We start from the raw sequence: 19,983 nt of genomic DNA on the forward strand, positions 1-19,983 counted from the left end.
ACCTAGAGGTTCAGGAGGCTGCTGGCTCTGCCTGGGGTGTGGGTGGCAGGCCTTCCAAAAGTAGTGCAGCCAAGAAAGGGCAAAGCCAGGAGGGAGCTAGGAAAAAAAAGGGGGGGAGGGATGGCCACCATGGGCCCCAACACCCTCCCTTCCCTAATTACCTAGAGGAGAAACTAAGAGAAAGTCAGGGTATTTCAGGCAAAGACAAAAGAATAAAAATAAACATTTCCATTTAACAGTTTACAAAGTGCTTTCCGCACTACAGCCTTGAGAGGCAGGACAAGGATTATTATCCCTATTTTTAATCACAGAATGTCAGCTCTGGGAGGGACCTTCGAATACAGAATGTGAGAGGTGGGAGGGATCTTAGCTCATAGAAGGTCTGAGCTGGAAGGGTTCTTGAAACATAGCATGTCAGAGATGAAAGGCTCTTAGAAGACAGTATTTCAGAATTGGGAGGGCTCTCAGAACAGAGAATGTCAGAGCTGGGAATGAGGTTTAGAACACAGAATGTCAGAGATGGGAGAGCTGGGAGGGGGCCTTAGAACCTAATATGTCGGACGGGGAGGGAAACTTAGAACACAGAATATAGAGCTGGGAGGGAGCCTTAAACCACAGAATGTCAGAGATGGGAGGTGCCTTAGAGCATAGAATGTCCAAGATGAAAGAGATCTTCCAACAGAATGTCAGAGCCGAGAGGGTCTTAGAAGGCTTGGAGGACACTTAGGAATCACGTGGTGCGTTTTACACAGGAGGAAACGTTGCAGAATGGGGGTGTGATTGGCCCGAGGTCACCTACAGTTAGATTATCTTGAATCTCCTTGATCCCACCAAATTCTCGCTGTCACCAGACCCTTTGGGATCTCTGTGTGAGCCACAGAAGCAGCTGCGTCTCTATGCTAGCTCAGGGCTGGGACACAAGCTGCCTTCTCCCTCTTCTCTCCGTGGAGGGCACTGCTGGTCAGCACTTTGGAAGCTGGAGGCCTCTGGTCCTAGACTTGGCCCCTGAGGTCCTGGTTCCTTCCCCTGTGGAATGGGGGCAGGGACCGCCCTCTTTCCTTCCTCTTCATCCTCTTCCCCAATTAGGACTCAGGGGGATTAAAGGAGAGGCTGGGACGGGTCCGAGTGCCCAGCGCAAGAAAGGGAAGCAGAGGGCGTGGCCCCAGTGGGGAGGCGGGGCCGTGGGGTGGGGTGGGGTGGGAGGATAGGGTGCGGGCGGGGCTGGGGGTGGGCAGTACCCCAGCTGGGCTGGGGTCGCTCCCTTCGCTCGGGTCGCCCCGGGCCGGCGCGCGCGACCATGAAGCTCGTATTCTTGGGTCTGCGTTTGCTGCTGGGGATCTTCTTCATGTTCACGGGGGCGGTCAAGCTCTCCGAGTGTCACATCCCGGCCCAGGTGCACGCGCAGATGGTGAGCGGCGGGCGGGGGCCGGGGGCGGCTGCAGAAGGGCGGGGGCGATGCGCGCGCGCGTGCCCACAGAGCACTGGGTTTTGGCTCGGCTGCGCTGCGCTGTGTGGCGCCCCGGGGAGAGGTTGGGGGTCTCCAGGTGGGAGCAGGGCTCCTAGCCCCCTTACTCCTTCTATTGCAGAGAGGCCGCCTTGGCTACCCTGGGCAGCCCTCCGAGCCTGCACCCGCGAGGATGCTTTAGCCACTATGGAATCTCCCCGAGATGGGAGAGAAAGGGGTCCTCAGATGATGGGGTAGACGAGGCCAGGGCCTCTGTGGCTCCCTTCGGGTAGTAGGCGGAGCTGTGCCTCCAGAGACTGAAGGGTGCCTGGGCGATCCAGATTTCCTGGATCTTTGCCTGTGGACACTCAGAGAGAGGAGGAATCATAGGATCATAGATTGAGAGTTGGGAGGGACCTCAGAGAGCATCCCCCCTCTTCATTTTACAGATAAGAGAACAGAGGCTCAGTGACATCCCACCTGAGGTCACAATGGAGCCAGCATTTTTAACTCAGGTCCTATCACTTCGAGTGAATGTTTTGTACCTTTGAGAGCTGATAAAGCCCAAGGCCGTCAGAGGCAGAAGAAACTCTAGAGTTAGGGAGTCCAATCTAGGTGGCCCAGTGGATAAAGCAGTGGGGGTGGAGTCAGGAAGATTTGAGTTCAGATGTGGTCTCCCACACTAGCTGTGTGACCCTGGGCCTCTTTGCCTCAGTGCCCTCACCGCACCTTGTAAAGTGGGGATAATAAATAGCACAGGGTTGTTGCAAGGATCAAATGAGATAATGTTTGTGAAGCCCTTTGCCAACCTAAATATAGCTATAGAAATACTAATAATTACTATTCATTTTACAGTTGGGGATACTGACACTCCGAGTTGGGAGCTGGCTTGCTCAGTGACGGCTCCATATTCCTCACCTGGTAGAGGCCCCATGGTATTAAAGGCAGGTATAGGCATCTTGGGTCAGATCTATACAAATGAGGGATTTATCCAGCTTCCTGAGAGCCTGTGCTGGGGATGGGGTAGGGGTAGGATGTTTGATGAGAAAAGAAAAGGTTATCATCTCTGCTCTCTTCCATTCTTCCTCAAGACTCCTCAGCTAGGGAGCAAAGTCTGAATGTGGCATCCCCTTCCCCCAACCTCCTTGGTTTTCCCCATATACTATCACTCTTTATCTTTTCACAGGCTATTTCCCCACCCCAACCCCCTCAGCTCCCATTCCTGCAATGCTCTTTGGACTCACTTCTGCCTATTAGAATCCCTAACTCTCTTTTAAGACTTAGCTCAAATGCCATCTCTTACAGCAGGCCTTCCCCCTCCCCACCTCTTGTTAGTGTGTTTTCCTCACCTTTAAAATTATTTTGTACTTCCTTTCCATATATTTTGAGTCATCTTACCTGTAATCATGTTGCCCTTCCTTCCTTCCCCCACCATGGTGGACTGTAACAGATCCTTGAGGGCAAGAACTGGCTTACTTAAAGATCTTTGTATCTATCCCAGTGCTTGTATTAAGCCTTTAATAAATTCTGGAGTGAATTCCCTCAAGTCTGTTGGCTTAAGGGGAGTGGGGGTGGGGTTGAGGGTAGACTTCACTGTGGTCCTGTTGCTGATTTTAGTGATGGAAGAGCCCACACTTTGAATGAGGATGTGCCCCCTCTCCCTCTTCAGGGTCCTGGCCCTGTCTTACTCCAATGATGTTGAAAATAACTCCTGGCTTCTCTTTAGCCCTTTACATAACTTTCAGGGTGTATTTACGATCCTCATAAAACCTCTGTAGGATGGGAGTTATTAATCCACATCTGAGAGGTGAGGTAATGGGCAATTTCCTTCATTTCTCACTGCCTCCTGGGTTACATCATGAGTTAAGCTGGGACTAGAACCCAGCTAAGCTTCTTGCTTAGGTAATACACTGCTTCCAGGGGACTCCTCACAGGAAGGGAGGGTTTGTTCTCCTGTTCTTCAGAAGTTGTTGGGAAGGTCATTCCTTCCATGTTCTTTGATGGGAGTTTGGGGAGGGGAGGTAGAGATTGCCTTTCACTCCCCTTGCTATCTAATCACTTGGGCCTTGACCTTCCTTTTCTGGCTTTGTTTAGGGCAGGAAGAGGTAGCTGGGCAGTCCAGGGAGTGTGAAGGGGCTGTCAGGGCTGAGGATAGTCCAGAACATGCAGTGCTGGCCAAGATAGGTTGCGGCCTTGGTGCTTGTTCCTTAGCAGAGGAAGAAGGTATTTAGTGGAAAGGAGTGACAGAGAAAGGGATCAGGGGCAATTGTCCTTGGAAGTGGTCATTAGACTTCAGATATTCATTGCATCTCCTGCATCAATATCAGGTACCAGCTCAGGAGGTTTCCTGGGGACCTTCTCTGTTTGGAAAAAGGCCTAAATTTCATAAGAGGGGCTAATGATGGGGGATGGTGGTGAGGTATCTAAGGGTTGGTAAGAATATGTTAGGTTACCTCAACCTTCCAACCTATCCTACCCCCAACTCTGTTGAGGTATCTTCGTCCTCAGTCGAGGACATATTAGCCAATATTTATGGCAGACTTGTCTGAGATCATTTGCATGGAAGGAGCCTTGGATTGGGAGTCAAGAGAACTGAGTTCTAGCCACTCACTCTGCCAATAACTCCATTTTTGACCTTGGACATAGAATCTTGGGATATCATAGCTAGAAGGAAACTTAGAGATAACTTTAATGTTGTGGTTCTCAAAATATGGACAATGAACCCTAGGAGGCTTCCCCCAGATCCTTTCAGGGGGTCCATGAAGTTAAAGCTATTTTCCAAATAGTAAGATGTTTTATTTCTCATATAATAAATATCTCATGTGGTGGATTCATAAGGTAAATATGTAGATATAACCTGTGTAAACAAAAGCTCTTTGAATTCCTCAGTAATTTTTAAGGATGTGAAGGGGTCCTGAGACCAGAAAGTTTGAGAACCCCTGTTTTAATTAATACAAGCCCTTTCTGGGGAATTTATTTTTCTTTTAATTTTTCCCATCCATTAGTATTCTTTCCTTCTTGAAATTACTCCGTATTTTTTGGTATTTTGTTTTCTGGAGAGGCGTGGTGGCTATTGTAGTGAACCTGAGCTCAAGAAGAACTTGGTTCACAGCCCACCTCTGACGCTTAACAGCTATGTGACCCCTCTGGGAGGGGCCTTCGAACACAGAATGTGAGAGGTGGGAGGGATCTGTTAAATGGGGGCAATGGGACTTGTAGAACTTAACTTCACAGGGTTGTTGTGAAGGCTGAAAGGAGATCGTGTACGTAAATTAATTTGCAGACTTTCAACTCTATATTATGATTTACTTTTATTTATATTTTAGATTTTAATAAAAATTGTTTGTTTTTATTTTTATTATTATTTTCTTCTTGCTCCTGTTGTGTGAGTATGCTCCGGGGCTCTCTGCTGGGGTCTTCTCTTCTGAGATCCCATCAGCTCCCATGGTTTTAGCTCGTAGATCTATGCAGAAAACTCCCCGGTCTACCTCTCCAGTCCTTATCTCTCTCCTGGACTCCAGCCCTGGGTCTCTTCTGATCTGTCCCATAGGTATCTTAAACTCAACGTATTCTATGAAATTTTTTTCCCTCCTGAACTTGGCTCTCCCACTTTCTCGTTTCTGCAGAGGATAACACCGCTTTGATCACCCAAATACACAACTCAGATATCATTCTTAACTCTTTATGCTCATTTAAACAACACTACCTCCCTCCCCTTCCCACAGTCCATAAACTGCCAAATCTTGTGGGTTCTATCTCCCCCCCGCCCACATCTCTCTCATCCATCTCTTCCTCTCCACTAACATCACAGCCACCCTGGTTCATGTCTGCATCGTCTCTATGTGGACTATTGCAACAGTTTCCTGATTTTTCTCCCTGCATCCAGCTTATCCGCTCTCCAAGCCATCATCCTCACAGCTCCCTAGTTGATATTCATGATGATAACATTTATGTCCTTCTTTAGGGTTTGCAAAGCACTTTACAAACTTATCTCATTTGATCCTCATAACAACCCTGGGAGGCTGTTGCTGTTTTTATCCCCATTTTACAGATGAGGAAACTGAGGCAGACCATTTTATTTCCCTGCTTAAGCTTCTGAGGCAGAGCCGTTCTCCTGTGAATATTTTAATCAAAGAATATGAATAGGCAGTTTTCAAATGTAGAACTCCAAGCCATCAACAACTATGTGGGAAAAAATGCTCTACCAACATTAATGAAAACTTTGAGGTTCTACCTATCGGATGGACAAAGATGACAGAATAGGAAAATGATGATGGCTAGACAGACTGTGGAAGAACAGGCACACTATTGTATTGTTGGTGGAGCTGTGAATTTGTCCAGCCATTCTGGAAAACAGTTTGGAACTCTGCTCCCAAAGTCACTAAATCCTTTGTCCCAGTGGTAGCCTGTACTCTAAGGAGATCAAAAAAAGAAGAAAAGGGCTCTATATTTTAAAATATTTATGGATTTTTGTAGTGCATGTCTATATTTCCTCCTGGCCCTCTTTGTTCTTTTTTGTGCATTTTAAAAAGATATTCCTATCACCTTTATTTGTTGTTGTTTTTTTTTTCCTTCCTTTTTTGGCAATCCTAACTAACTCTAGCCCTCTTCTCCCTCCTACCACCCCTCCCCCATTTAAAAAGAAGAAAAAAATCCCGGTAACAAATATGCATAGTTAAGCAAAACAAATTCCTTTACTGTCTATGTCAAAAATATATGACTCATTCTGCACCTTGAGTCCATTATCTCTCCTTCAGGGTGTGAGTAGCTGGCTTTATCACTGGTCCTCTGGAACCCTCCTTGGTCATTGCATCCATCAGAGTTCTTAAGTCTTTCAAAGTAGTTTATCTTTACTCTGTTGTTATTGTTGTATAAATTGTTGTCCCAATTCTGCTCACTCCACTGCATTGGTTCTTTCTCTGAAACCATTCCTTTCAACATTTCTTATAATGTCATAATATTTCATTACATTCATATACCATCACTGGTTCAACCATTCCTAAATTGATGGGTATTTCTATTTCTTTGCCACTATAAAAATTCCATAAATATTTTAAGACACAGTCCCCTTTCTTCTTTTTTTGGAGTGCATGCATCAGTGTGTATGCTCTCACCAAGAAGAAACCTGATGAGGTCAAAGAAAAGTTTTATGAAGACCTGGAGACCTTCGTCATCAATGTGCTGAAAGAGGACAAGCTTATAATTCTGGGTAACTTTCATGCCAGAGGAGGCACAGGCTACCAGATATTGTAGTGAGTCCTTGGGAGAAATGGAGTCGGAAACGGCAACAGCAGCAGTCACCTACTACTGAAGACTTGTGCATCCCATGACATTCTCATCACCAACACTGTCTTTCATTTACCTAAATACAATAAAACTTCATGGATGCTCTCTTGCAGCAAACAGTGACATTTAATAGACTATGTCACTGTAAGGAGAAGAGACAGAGAAGATATGAGTGATGAAGGCGATGTGTGGCTCAAAGTGCTGGACCACTTAGACATACCCTTTCCATGCTAAATATTTGCATTCAACAAAAGCAGCAGCCCCAAGGCAAGATGACTACCAAAGACTTAATATCAACAGATTAGGGTGCTTCAGCAGTTCATTGCTAACTTGGAGGAAAAGCTGAGCCAACACACATTTGGCAACAGTAGAGCAGAAAAGGAGTGGGCAGCTTTCAGAGATTTGGTTTACAATGCAATTAATTGCTCATCAGGGCCAGAACACTTGCAAACATCAGGATTGTTTTGATGAAAATGATGGGGAAATTCAGAAGCTGCTAAATGAAAAAACGAAAACTTTTCAGGGTTTATCTGCAGGATGGTTCACCCATCTCTGAGAAGGCAGTGTTTAATTCCATCAAAAGTAAAGTGCAAGCAAAGCTTAGAGAGATGCAGGATTCTTGGCTCAGTAAGAAGGCCTGTGAAATTCAGTTTTACTCTAATAGTAACACTCCAAAGTGCTTTTATGTTGCCCTGAATGCTGTTTATGGGCCAAAGACTTTTGGTACATCTCAACTACTCAGTGCTGATGGAGCCACATTGATTAGTGATAAGGACATGCTGCTGGAGAGATGAACACTTCCACTGACCATCATCAGTCCGTACTGAAGCCATTTACAGGTTGAAGTCAATCTCTCTCTAGCTGAACTACCAACTGAAGAAGAAGTTTTGAATGCCATTAGGCTCCTCTTATGTGGCAAAGTGCCTAGTGCTGATTCTGTCTAGCTGAGATTTACAAGGTGGGGGATCCATTGTGCATACAAAAGTTGACTGAAATTTTCTGGGTAATATGGCAAGAGGAGGTTATTCCTCAGGAGTTCAAGGATGCCTCCATTATCCATCTCTATAAAGCAAAAAGAACTAGATTGTCCTGTTACAATCACGTGGTGGGGTCTCTATCTTAGTCATTGGCTAGCAAGATTCTTGCCAGAGTCATCCTTAATAGGCCTAATTCTTCTCCGGGAAGATGGTCATCTACCTGAGAGCCAGTGTGGCTTCAGAAAGGGCTGAGGAATGGTTGACATGGTGTTTGCTGCCCAAGAACTCCAGGAGAAATGTCAGGAGCAGAACAGAATGTTTGGTGGTCTGACCAAGGCCTTTGATACTGTCAGTCATGAGGGCTTGTGGAAAACAATGGCAAAAGTTGGTTGCCTGGAGAAGTTCATCAATATTTTGTGTCAGGATGGCATGCTTGCATGGGTTCTGGATAATGGACAATGCTCCCTTGATTTCCCAGTCACCAATGGAATGAAGCGGGGCTATGTGCTTGCTCCCATGAGTATGATGTTGTTGGATGCCTTCAATGAGGATGGAAATGGCATTAAAGTCAGCTACCATATTGATGGTAAATTTTTTGACTTGAAAAGGCTACAAGCCAAGACTAAAATGGAGGGAGAGTTGGTGTATGGCATTTTGGTTCTCAGATGATTGTGCATTCAGTGCAGACCTGAGGCTGTGATGCAACAAAGTATGAATTGATTCTCTACTGCTTGCGCTAATTTTGGTGTAACAGTTAACACCAAGAAAATAGAGGTTCTCCACTGGCCAGCACTGCATCAACCATATGTGGAACCATCAGTTATAGCAAATGGAGAAATCATGAATATTCACTTAACTTGGCAATATACTTTCCAAGGATGTACACATCGATTATGAGGTTGATGCATGCATTGCCAGAGCTAGCTCAATGTTTGGGAGACTCTGAAGAAAAGTGTGGGAGAAAAGAGGTATTAGGCTCCCTACCATACTGAAGGTCTACAAAGCCATTGTGCTGACCTCATTGTTGTATACCTGTGAAACTTGGACAGTCTACCAGCAACATGTGAGGAAATTGAATTGCTTCCATTTGAATTGTCTCAGGAAAATTCTGAAGATTCCCTGGCAAGATAAGGTACTGGACACTGAGGTCCTTTCTCAAGCTGACCTGCCAAGCAAACTCTACTGCAGAGAACACTATTGTATTTCACTGCATGATCATCACCACCGCATAATCATTGCACCTTTTTTTTTCAGTCCCAAAATTGGTTTAGAACCGTTCATCCTTTAATCATAGCATGGTATAATTCTGTTTGTCACACAGTTTAAAAGGTAAGCAGAGCATCAATATATTCAGCAGTGGCACTTAGATATGCATTTATCTTTTGGGCATTGTGAACCTTGAGCCTAAAATTCTCAGTGCATGCACGTTGTCAGTATATTTCTGAAAGCTAACTTGTGTGGTTTGTTTAGAGCTCTGCAGTACTAACAGTATTGTCACTCAACCCAATGAAGAGCTGTAGGTACAAGGGATGCTGGCAGGCAGGCAAAGCTTCCATGAGTAAGTCATGTAATGTGGTAAGACTTGCATCTTTCCAATTTTAATGTATATTCACAAGTATTCCGTGCATCCTAATCTTGTGCCAAAGACAGTAATAAATAATTTTTAAGTAATAACAGCACAATTAAAAAAAAGCTTCACATAATGGTTGCACCCCACTTTTGGGCAAAAAAATTTGACGTAAAATCTGCGACGATTATGTGGTGAAATATGGTACTCCAATGGGCTGGCCATGATGTTTGAATGCCTAAAAGACTATTGTATGGAGAACTCACACAGGGTAAGTGCTCACATGGTGGTCAGAAGAAGTGACACAAGGACACTCTCAAGGTCCCTCTGAAGAACTTTGGAATCAGTTGTGAGACATAGGAGGCACTGGCACAGGACTGCTCAGCATGGTGTGTCCACGTCAAAGAAGGTACTGTGCTATATGAATGAAGCAGGACTACGGTAGCTCAAAAGAAATGTGAGATGCACAAATTTAGAGACATCCCCACTCCAAATGGTCATGTGCACTATTTGTGCCTGACCTGTGGGAGAGCCTTCTGAGCTCATATTGGCCTGATTAGCAACAGTCGGACATACTATACCCTGACCCCAACATAATGATGTCATTTCGGTCTTCTCTGAGAAAGAAGGACAATTACCTTTAGGATAACTATAAATGCCTTTTGGGAGATTTAAGGGACTTGACAATTTGGCTCCATCTTACCTTTCTTGGCTGATTACCTGTTACTCTTCCAAGCTATAGCTGGAATGTCCTGCTTACTGTTCCCCATACATAACTTTCTAGCTCCCCCATCCATGTCTTTGCACAGGCTGTACTAGGGGTATGCTGGTAAATATTTAACAACTGGCTATCCAAAAAAAGAAAAAGTATACAGGACATGCTTTGTTTTTGTTTAATCTGCATTATTAATGGTTTTTCCTTCACTTTCTTAAGTCTAGAAAATCAACAAAGCAATAAATCAAGCCTCGATCTGTAGCATTTTCTGATTTCCAAGGAGTAAATGCTCATACTGTAAATTTAACAATCTGCTGGGTCAAGCCACCTCCAGCACACTCTTGGCTATATACCCAATGCTTGACATTCTCTTCTTCCTCACCTCTGACTTTTGAAACCCATAGTTCCTCCTCTGTGACATAGAACTCATCCTCAGATTGGCAGTGTTGACAAAAAAGTGGAAGATGACAAATGTTTGAGGGACTTTAGGAAAACAGGCACATTTAATACACTTTTGGTAGAGCAATGAATTGATCTAACCATTCTGTGAAGCAATTAGGAACTGTTCCTCAAAAGTTACTAAATTTTGTATGCCCTTTGATGATGTTAGCACTTATATGATGCTTTAAAATTTGCAAAGCACTTGACGTATGTTATCTCACTTGATTCTCACAACAATTGGGAGATAGGTACTATTATTATCCCTTTTTACCAATGAGGAAACTGAGGCTGAATGGTTAAGTGATTTGCCTAGGGTTACAAAGCTAGTAAGTATTTGAGGCTGGAATTTGAAGTCAGATCTTCCTGATTCCAAATCTAGCTCTCTCACTTACTGAGCCACCTAGCTATCTGCAATACTGCTATAAAGCCCATAACCCAAAGATATCAAAAAAGAGGAAAAAGACCTATATAGGCATAAAATATTTATAGCACCCTTTTTGCAGTAGCAAAGAACATCAATCCAGAAATACCTGAACAGATTATGAATATAATAGAATTAGATTGTGTTGTAAGAAATGAAGAAAGAGATGATCTCAGAGAAGCTTGAGAAAACTTGTATAAATTGATGAGAAGAGTAAAGTGAGCAGAACCAGGAGAATGATTTACATAGTAACTTCAACATTATAAAATTGAACAGTTTTGAAAGACTTAAGCACTCTGGTGAACACAATGATCAACCAAGATTCCAGAGGATCATTGACGCTTCCCACCTCCTGAGAGAGATGGACTCAGAGTCGGTGCAGAATGAGACGTTTTTGGATATGGTCAGTGTGGGAATTTGTTTTACCTATGTATATTTGTTAAAAGAGGTTTTCTTTTTCCTTCAGCTTGGAAGTGGGGGAAGTGGATGGGATGATGAAAAATAAATGCTTGAGAAGTTAAAAAAAAGAGAACCCTCTAACACTTTTCAAGGCTTAGCTTGAGTATCAGCTCCTTAAAGAGACCTTTCCTGCTTCCCCCAGTTGTTATATGCCCCCCAAATGCTTTGCACTCATTGCACATATTTATTGCTCTGGAAATAGTGAACATGTTGTCCTCCCCTCCCCACCACCCGAATGTCAACTCCTCGATGGCAGGGGATGTCATTTTTGTCATCGTATCCCCTTGTACTTAGTAACTGTTTAATAATTATTTATTGAATTGAATGGGGAGGTTATACTAGATGGTCTCTTGGGATTCCCTTTGACTCTTTCATTCTGTACACCTGCAGTGTGCATGACATAGTCCTATGGCTGCCCAAAGTGGTTTTTTTTTTTAGCTAGGGTCAGCTAGGTGGTGGAGTGGTTGGAGTGATGGGTTTAGAGTGAGGAAGACCTGAGTTCAAATCCAGCTTCAGACTCTCTTTGGTTGTACAGTCAAGGGCAAGTCACTTGACCTCTATTTCCCTCAGTTTCCTTATCTGTAAAATGGAGATAATAATAGCGCCTACCTCCCAAGGTTGTTGAGAGGATCAAATGAGATAACAATTGCAAAGCACTTAGCACAGTGTCTGGCACATAGTAAGCACCATATAGATGTTAGTTCTTCTTCTTCTCCTTCTCCTTCTTCTTCGTCTTCTTCTTCTCCTCCTCCTCCTCCTCCTTCTCCTTCTTTGTCTTCTTCTTCTTCTTCTTCTTCTTCTTTTTCTTCTTCTTCTTCTTCTTCCTCTTCCTCTTCCTCTTCCCCTTCCCCTTCCCCTTCCCCTTCCCCTTCCCCTTCCCCTTCCCCTTCCCCTTCTCCTTCTCCTTTTGCTTCTTCATGATCATCATGATCATTGTGATCATCATGCTAGACAGTTAGGTGATACAGTGGATAGAGTGCTGGACTTGGAGTCAGGAATATCTGGGTTCAAATCCAGTGTCAGACACTTATTAGCTGTGTGCTTCTATCTCGCCCAGTTTCCTCGTCTTCCTATCTGCCTCAGTTTTCCTCATTATAAAATGGGGATAATGATAACTGCCTCTCAGGGTTTTGTGAGGACCAAATGAGATGATGTATATAATGAGCTTAGCCTTTATCCTGTTATGTTAGTTATAATCCTGAGATTGCACTTATTATTAGCTATAATCATCGTGAAACTTTATCCATTGATGCTGTGTTGGCCAGTATCCAGGGAGAGCTACGTACGACACCAACCTGCTCTCTGCCTTGGTAATTTCATAGGCTGAATGCAGACCCAACTAGATAGAATTCCCTAATGGCAGGGCAACTGAAGGGCTCCATCCTCAGCCCTGTGCTAGCAATGGTGGATAAGGACAGCAATGACATAGTTAACCATATCCACAGATGTCATGAAGCTTGATGGGAGAACTAATCTATTGAGTTATAGAATTGGGATCCAAAAAGACCTTGAAAGGCTTGAACTAATGATATAAAATTTAATAGGAAAGCAAAATCTTGCACTTGTATTTTTTTCAAAAGTCAATTGAACAAGTACAAATGTAGGGTAGGGGACATCTGGCTTTCTTAGGTAATGAATACGAAGCAGACCTGAGACTTGTAGTTAGAAGTGTATGCTCAATATAAGTCAACAAGGCGGTCAAAAAAATAACTTTATTAAAAATTTTTTTGCCTATACTTTTGATTTCTTTGATGTAGGGAATTCCCAAAGAGGAAACTCCTTAGCCAATTCAAATCAGCAATAATTCTACAGTCTGTCTACAATCTGACAGTTCTGCTATATTAGAGAGAGTTGCTTGGGGCACTGAATGGTTGAGTGACTTGTTTACAGTCACACAGCCATTATAAATCAGAGGTGGAGTTTGAACCCTAACTCCAAGGCCAGTTCTACAGACTCATTGAAACTCTGGTTAAGAATCATGATAGCTAGCATTTCTATAGTGCCTCATATGTACTAGGTGCCGTGCTAAGCACTTTTCAGATCTCATCACATTTGATCCTCTCTACAACCCTGAGAGGTAGGTGCTATTATTATCCTCATTTTACAGTGAGGAACGCTGAGGTAAACAGAGGTCAAATGACTTACCCAATGTCACACAGTAAATGTCTGAGGAAGGATTTGTACTCGGGTCTCCCTGATTCCAAGGTTGGTTCTACAGACCTACTGGATTTTTGGCTGTATTTAGCGGCATAGTTGTTCAGAATGAGGGAGATGACAAATCCTGCTGTCCGCTGCCCTGGTCAGACCACATCTCAAGTATTCAACTCTGAGTGTCCTGTTTGAGGAGGGACTTTTGACAAATTGAAATTTACGTAGAGGAGAGAGCCCTGGAGAGGCCTGTGAAGGTGTCCTATGAGAATCAATTGAATGAACTGGGGTGTTCATTCTGGAGAAGAGAAGAATGAGAGGGGAACAAGAGGGAAAAATCGTGGGTTCTAGCTTAGGGAAGGGGGACATGCTAGCTGTCTTCAGGTATTAGGAGGACCATGGTGGGAGTGAGATTCGACTTGTCTTCCCTGATAGAATGGAAGCCTTTTGAAGGCAGAGATTGTTCCTTTTTTGGGGGGAGGAGTTTTCTAGCTTCGGTGTACATGGTAAGTATTTGTTGACTGATTGATTGCTATGCTCGGCTCCCTAAGGCAAAACTAGAAGAAAAGGGGCCACGTTTGAGAGGAAAGGAGATTTCAGTTTCAGATAAGGTGGCACTTTTAAACCATCAGAAACGCCCAACAGTGGAACAGGCTGCCTTCGGAGCAGTGCGTTCCTCCGGCGTCCCTGAACTCGTTCGAGCAGATGCCGGATATTGTATTAGAGACACTTGGTAAGGGGGATTCTACTCAGGTATGAGTTAAACTACAGGTCCTCTGAGGTCCTCTCCCATTCTGATTCTAAACAGAAGCAGATGATCAATGCAGAACCCAATAGGAATACATATTGTAAACCTTAAAGTGCTAAGTAAATGTGAGAAAGGGCAGTAGTAGTATTGTTGGCACTGTCAAATGTGTCACTGTCAGAAGTGGGTGGGGTTTTATCAGTGGAAATGATTTTAAAGAAGGTGAATTACCATATGCTTTGCTGTTTGCCTAAGGTCTACAAGACTTTGAAAGCCATCTGACTTGTAAGTGAAACCTCCTCTGTGTTGTTCCCTTTGACCCCAAGTTAGAAAGTGAGCTCCTTGAGGCCAGGGACTGTCTTGTTTTCCTATTTATATCCCCAGTGCTTAGCACAGGGCTTTGTCATTCATTCCTTCATTTTTCATTCATTCATTCCTTCATTTATTCATTTATTCTTCCCTATAACACCCATTTCCACAGCTGGGAAAGGCACTCAGAACACAGAGATGTGGAGGATTTTTTCCTCTCATCACCTCTCAGTATCCTATCCATGGCAGACAGCGTGGATGAACTCCCAGAATTCTTTCAACAGCCAGGACTCAATACATCCTCACTGACTATGGATGGTCATTCTTTGTCTCTTCTAGAAAGCCCAGATGGTGAAGTTTGCTGAGGTGTTACCATTGGAGGCCCTGGGCTACAATCCAGATCCCGAATACCTTCTGATTGTAGTAGGCTGGGTGGAACTTGTGTCCGGTCTCCTATTGGCCGTGGGACCCCCCTTGCTACAGGAGCTCAGCAGCATTTTACTCTCCATGCTTATGATGGGTAAGCTGGGGTGAGGGCTGAAGTTTGGTTGGGGCTGTGGCCCAAGCCCAGGGCTGGGTGGTGGGCACTGGGCCCTTTTTCATCCTTCCCACTTTGTTCTTCTCCCCAGGCTCAGGAACCTGTCCTTTTTAGCCTTTGAAGTAACCCTTCCTGTCTCCCCAACTCTTAAGTCCTCAAGTTTAGGTCAGGAATTCTTAACTTGGAGTTTATGAACTTTTTAAACTATACTGTTAACTGCACTTCGGTATAATTAGTTTCCTTTATAATCCTATGTATTTTATGCATTGAAAAATATTATTCTGAGAAGGGTTCCATAAGCTTCACCAGAATGTCCAAGGAGTCAAGGAAACAAAAAATGTTTAAGAATCCCAGATGTAGGCTGAGGCTCCTGGGCTTCCTATAATTTACAGCTATGGCTATATTTATCTTTTCTTTTTGTCCCTCCCCCACCATCATTTATTTATTTATTTTTAACATTCATTTACAATTTTGTTTTGAGTTTCAAAATCTCTCCCTCCCTCCTGCCTCTCATTCACCCTTCGAGAAGGCAAGTAGTAATGTTATATCAATTAGGTTGGAAACCAGCCTCTCTGACAGAGACCAGGTCTCCTGGCACTCCCAGTTCCTCCTCTGTCCCTCCCACTTTACTCCTCTACCTGTCTCCTGGCTGAGGAGGGAGAAGGACCAGGGACTTTTCGTGACTCTCTTTTTCCACCTCAGACACTTAACTGTGCTCTTCCTTGGTGTTGTTCTTGAAGGCAGATCTGGTGGAGGGTAAAGATCACTGGACAGGAAGTCAGAAGACCTAGCTGTGTCTCTGGAATCTCTCCCACTCTCCTCAGGTTCATTATGTATAAAATGGGGACAATAGTCTCACCACTTCCTTCCTTGAGCTGTTATGAGACTCTAGGTAGATTGTGGCTATGACTTATAAATGTGAGCTATTGTCTCTGCACCTGAGGGCAGAGACTCTTATTTTGGCCTTTCTTTGTACTCCGCATTGCTTATTAAAATGCTTGACACAGGGCTCGTTGACTGACTTTTACTCACCAAAATTCCTTCAGCATTTCTCCCTTTTTCCCTCCCAGAGAGCCACTCCATGTATAACAATATTTTTAAAGACAAAAAAAAAGAAAAAGAAGAGAAAAAAATCAGCAAAATTGATTGATACGTTGAACAAATCTGGAAATATTTGCAATGTACCACACCTGTGGTCATCCTACCTCCGCAGAGGAGTGGAGTAGGAATGTCTTCTCATATATCTTCTTTGGAGCCATGCTTGTTCTTTATAATTTTGCATCACTGATGCAAAAAAGTGAATCTGCATCATTCTCTTTTGGTTGTTTTTTTTTTTTTGGTTCTTTTCACTTACTTGTAATGATTGGTTCTGTTTACTTCTTTATGTATCTGTTCACATAGCTCTTCCTGTGCTTCTCTGTATTCATCATATTTGTCATTTCTTATGGCACAGTAACATTCCATTACAATTATGTGCCAGAGTTTGTTTAGCTATTCCCCAAACGATGGACATCTACTTTATTTACAATGCTTTGCTATCGCAAAAAAGTGCTGCTTTAAGAGATTTTGGACTTCTGTAGAGATACAATTAGATACAAGGGCTTTCTTCTTATCAGTGGCCCCCTTGGACAAAGTGTAGTAGTGGAAATTTTTGGGGCAAAGGGTCAGAATATTTTAATTACTTTAATTGGCTTATTTCAAATTAGTTTACAAATTAGATATATTTATTCACAGCGCCATCAACCTCACACTAGTGGGCCTTTCTCCCTACAACCCCTCCAACATCCACTATTTCCATCTTTTGTCAACTTTGCCAATTTGTGGGGTATGAGGTGAAATTTTAGGTTTGTTTTGATTTTCAGTTCTCCTATTATCGGTGATTTGGAGAATTCTTTCATATCATTATTAATAGTTTATAATTCTTTTGAGAACCATTTGTTCATATCCTTTGATTGTTTATCTATTTGGGAATGGCTTTTGGTCTTGCATACAGTATATATTAAGTGTTTCTATGTCTTGGATGCCAAACCTTATCAGAGAAATTTGATACAAAGATTTTTTTCTCCATTCTACCACTTCCTTTCTTATTCTAAATGTATTGATGTTATCTGTGCAGAAGCTTTTCAGTTTCAAGTAATCAAAGTCACCTATTTTATCTTTTGTAATTGCTTCTATCTCTTCTTTAGTTAATACATCTCCTAGCTGTGAAATGGTATAACTACTCTGGAGAACAATTTGGAACTATGCCCAGAGGGCTATAAAACTGTGTATACCCTTTGATCCAGCAACACCACTACTAGGTCTGTATCCCAAAGAGATCAGAGAAAAAGGAATAGGACCTAATTATACAAAAATATTTATAGCAGCTCTTTTTGTGGTGGCAAAGAATTGGAAATTGAGAGGATGTCCATCATTTGGGGAATGGCCGAACAGGTTGTGGTATATGATTGTGATGGAATGCTATTGTGCTCTAACAACGATAAGCAGAATGGTTTTGGAAAAACTTGGAAAGATTTACATGAACTGATGCAAAGTGAAGTGAATAATAACAACAGCATTTTAATGATGATCAACTGTGAAAAACTTAGCTGCTCTGATCCAAACAATGATCCAAGACAGTTTCAAAGGACCCATGATGAAAAATGCTATCTACCTCCAGAGAGAGAACTGATGAACTCTGAGTGCAGACTAAAACATATTTTTTTTCACTTACTTTATTTTCCTTGTTTTTTTTGTGTGTGTGGCTTTTTTGGCAACATGGCTAGTATAGAATTACGTTTTGCATGACTTCACATGTATAATTGGTATCATATTGCTTGCTCTCTCAATGAGTGGGGGAGGGGCAGGTAGGAGAGAGAATTTGGAACTCAGAATTTTAAAAAATGAATGTTAAATTTTTTTTAAAAAGGTAATTGGGAAATATTTAATGAAATAACTAAAAACATAATTTAAAAAGAATATCTCTACCCGTAACTGTGAGAAGTATATGACCTGCTTCTCTTATAATTTTTTAATAGTATGATTTTAAATATTAAGATCGCATATACATTTAGAATGTATTGTAGAATATGGCATAGGGTGTTGATCTAAGCCTAATTTCTTCCAGGCTGCTTTCCAGTTTCTCAGCAGTTTTTTCCTAAGTAATTTATGTTTTCTAGGTTTTCAAATGCTGGCTTATTGAGTTCTGCCTTATTATTTCTTCCTTCTCCAGTTACAGTTTACACCTTGGTGGTACTGAGGGAGTCTGTGTCTACATGTGCACCCCCAACCCTTTGCCTGGGACTCCTGTTTCTGCTCTTTACCCGTATCTGCCAGAGATCCTGAGTCAAGGCCAAGGCTGAGGGAAGAGTTGGCGAGGAAATGGGGGTGTGGGGAGAGAGAGAGGTACAGGGTCATCATTGGGAGCTGGAGGATCATGGAGGGGTAGGGATGGAAGCATCATCTGGCCTGGCAGTCTGGCCTCCGCCTCATGTAGATTTGATGGCAAGGACATGTTTGGAACGTGCAACTACGTAAGAGTCCAACATTGGGCCCTGAACTAGCTGATTCTGGGTTTGCTTTATTCTTTCACTGCCCTGGGGACCAGTCCCCAATGCATTCTCCCATCAGTCTGTGGGAGAGGCTTCTCTGCCTTCTCTAGCTCAGGCTTCTTGGGTTGCCCTCTACTCCTTCCTCCCCATCCACTTCTGTTTTTAAGGGTAAGTGCTTGCATATACATATTAGTCTCCCTCATTCTGAATCTACTCAATGTGAAGAAATTCAGCATTGGCAAAGCAGGGCACTGACTCACTCTAAAGAACTGAAAGCCTCCCACTTAAGGAATTCTTAAGCTTCCTTCCCATATGACAAGAAGGGGCATTTAATGGCAAAGTGCTTTATTATGGCAAAACCCTACTAAAAACTCTTAAATTTCCAGTCAGAAAGGAGAAAAATCAAGGAGCCTCAAGATGGAGAATTAAAACCATCATTGGGCTCAGAAGGAGAAATGGGCATCCAGAAAGAGGAAGGGGGGGACAGAGTGCAAGACAGAAGCAGGGAGATTCTCAAATTGGAAAGGTGAATAATAAAGGGGAATTATATCCCAGCCTTAGCACACATAATGGGGTCTTTTCTCTACCAATGCAGATTTGGATTCCCATAGGTTTTAGTAGGTGGTCTTAACCTTCACTGAATTTTAGAGTCACAACACACTTCGGTGGCCATCTGATCCAACCCATTCTTGAAAAGGAATCCTCAGCATCCCTGACAGGTGGTCATTTAGCCTCCCCTTGCAGGAAAGACAGGCACAAGTGAAGGGAAACCTACTACCTGCTGACAGACATCGCTACTTCCACTTTGGGACAGGCTTCATCATTGGGAAGTTTTTCAGGCTAAATTTGCCCCTGTACAACTTTTACCGGTTGTTCCCTCTGCCATGTGATATGTTTCAAATCTTGAAGACAGTTGTCATGTCCTCCTTGACACTTTTCTTGTCCAGGTCAAACATCTCCAGTTTCTTCAGCCCATCCTCAAATGGTCTGAACTTGAAGGCCCCTCAGCATCTTGCTCACCCTCTTTTGGACACTCTCCAGATTTTACTAAATGTAACTAGATTTCACTAAAATGTCACACTTTCCCCACTCCCCTCCAGAACTGAACATAATACCCCAAATGTATTCAACCTTTGTATGAGCTAGTCCTTCGGTGGTGAGAGACTCAGAAGTTGGCTGGACCTTCCTGATCTCAGGTTCAGTTCTGCCTAGCATGTGGGATGTCAGTTACCGTACACAAATAACTCTAATCTTTGTTAAGTGCCTTAAGGTGTAAAATTCATTGATGAAATGGTTTTTCAGCCAAAGCATTAGACATCAGTGCCGATCTCTATCTTGCCTCTACTCTGTTGTTTTTGAGGGGGAAGGCTGAGGCCTTCCTTAAGTACTGGCCCATTATTTTT

At 43.1% G+C, this 19,983-nt stretch overlaps 1 protein-coding gene across 1 annotated transcript; it reads left to right on the top strand.

The window, feature by feature from the left end:
• Nucleotides 1–1,297: 1,297 nt before the first annotated feature.
• On the top strand, nt 1,298–18,374 carry TMEM35B (transmembrane protein 35B). Its single transcript, XM_036742468.1, has 3 exons — nt 1,298–1,408; nt 14,852–15,032; nt 18,262–18,374. The coding sequence occupies exons 1-3, from the start codon at nt 1,298–1,300 to the stop codon at nt 18,372–18,374; spliced, it is 405 nt and encodes a 134-aa protein (XP_036598363.1).
• Nucleotides 18,375–19,983: the final 1,609 nt, after the last annotated feature.

Source organism: Trichosurus vulpecula, chromosome 2, assembly GCF_011100635.1.
Source record: "Trichosurus vulpecula isolate mTriVul1 chromosome 2, mTriVul1.pri, whole genome shotgun sequence".
Taxonomy (NCBI): Eukaryota; Metazoa; Chordata; class Mammalia; order Diprotodontia; family Phalangeridae; genus Trichosurus; species Trichosurus vulpecula.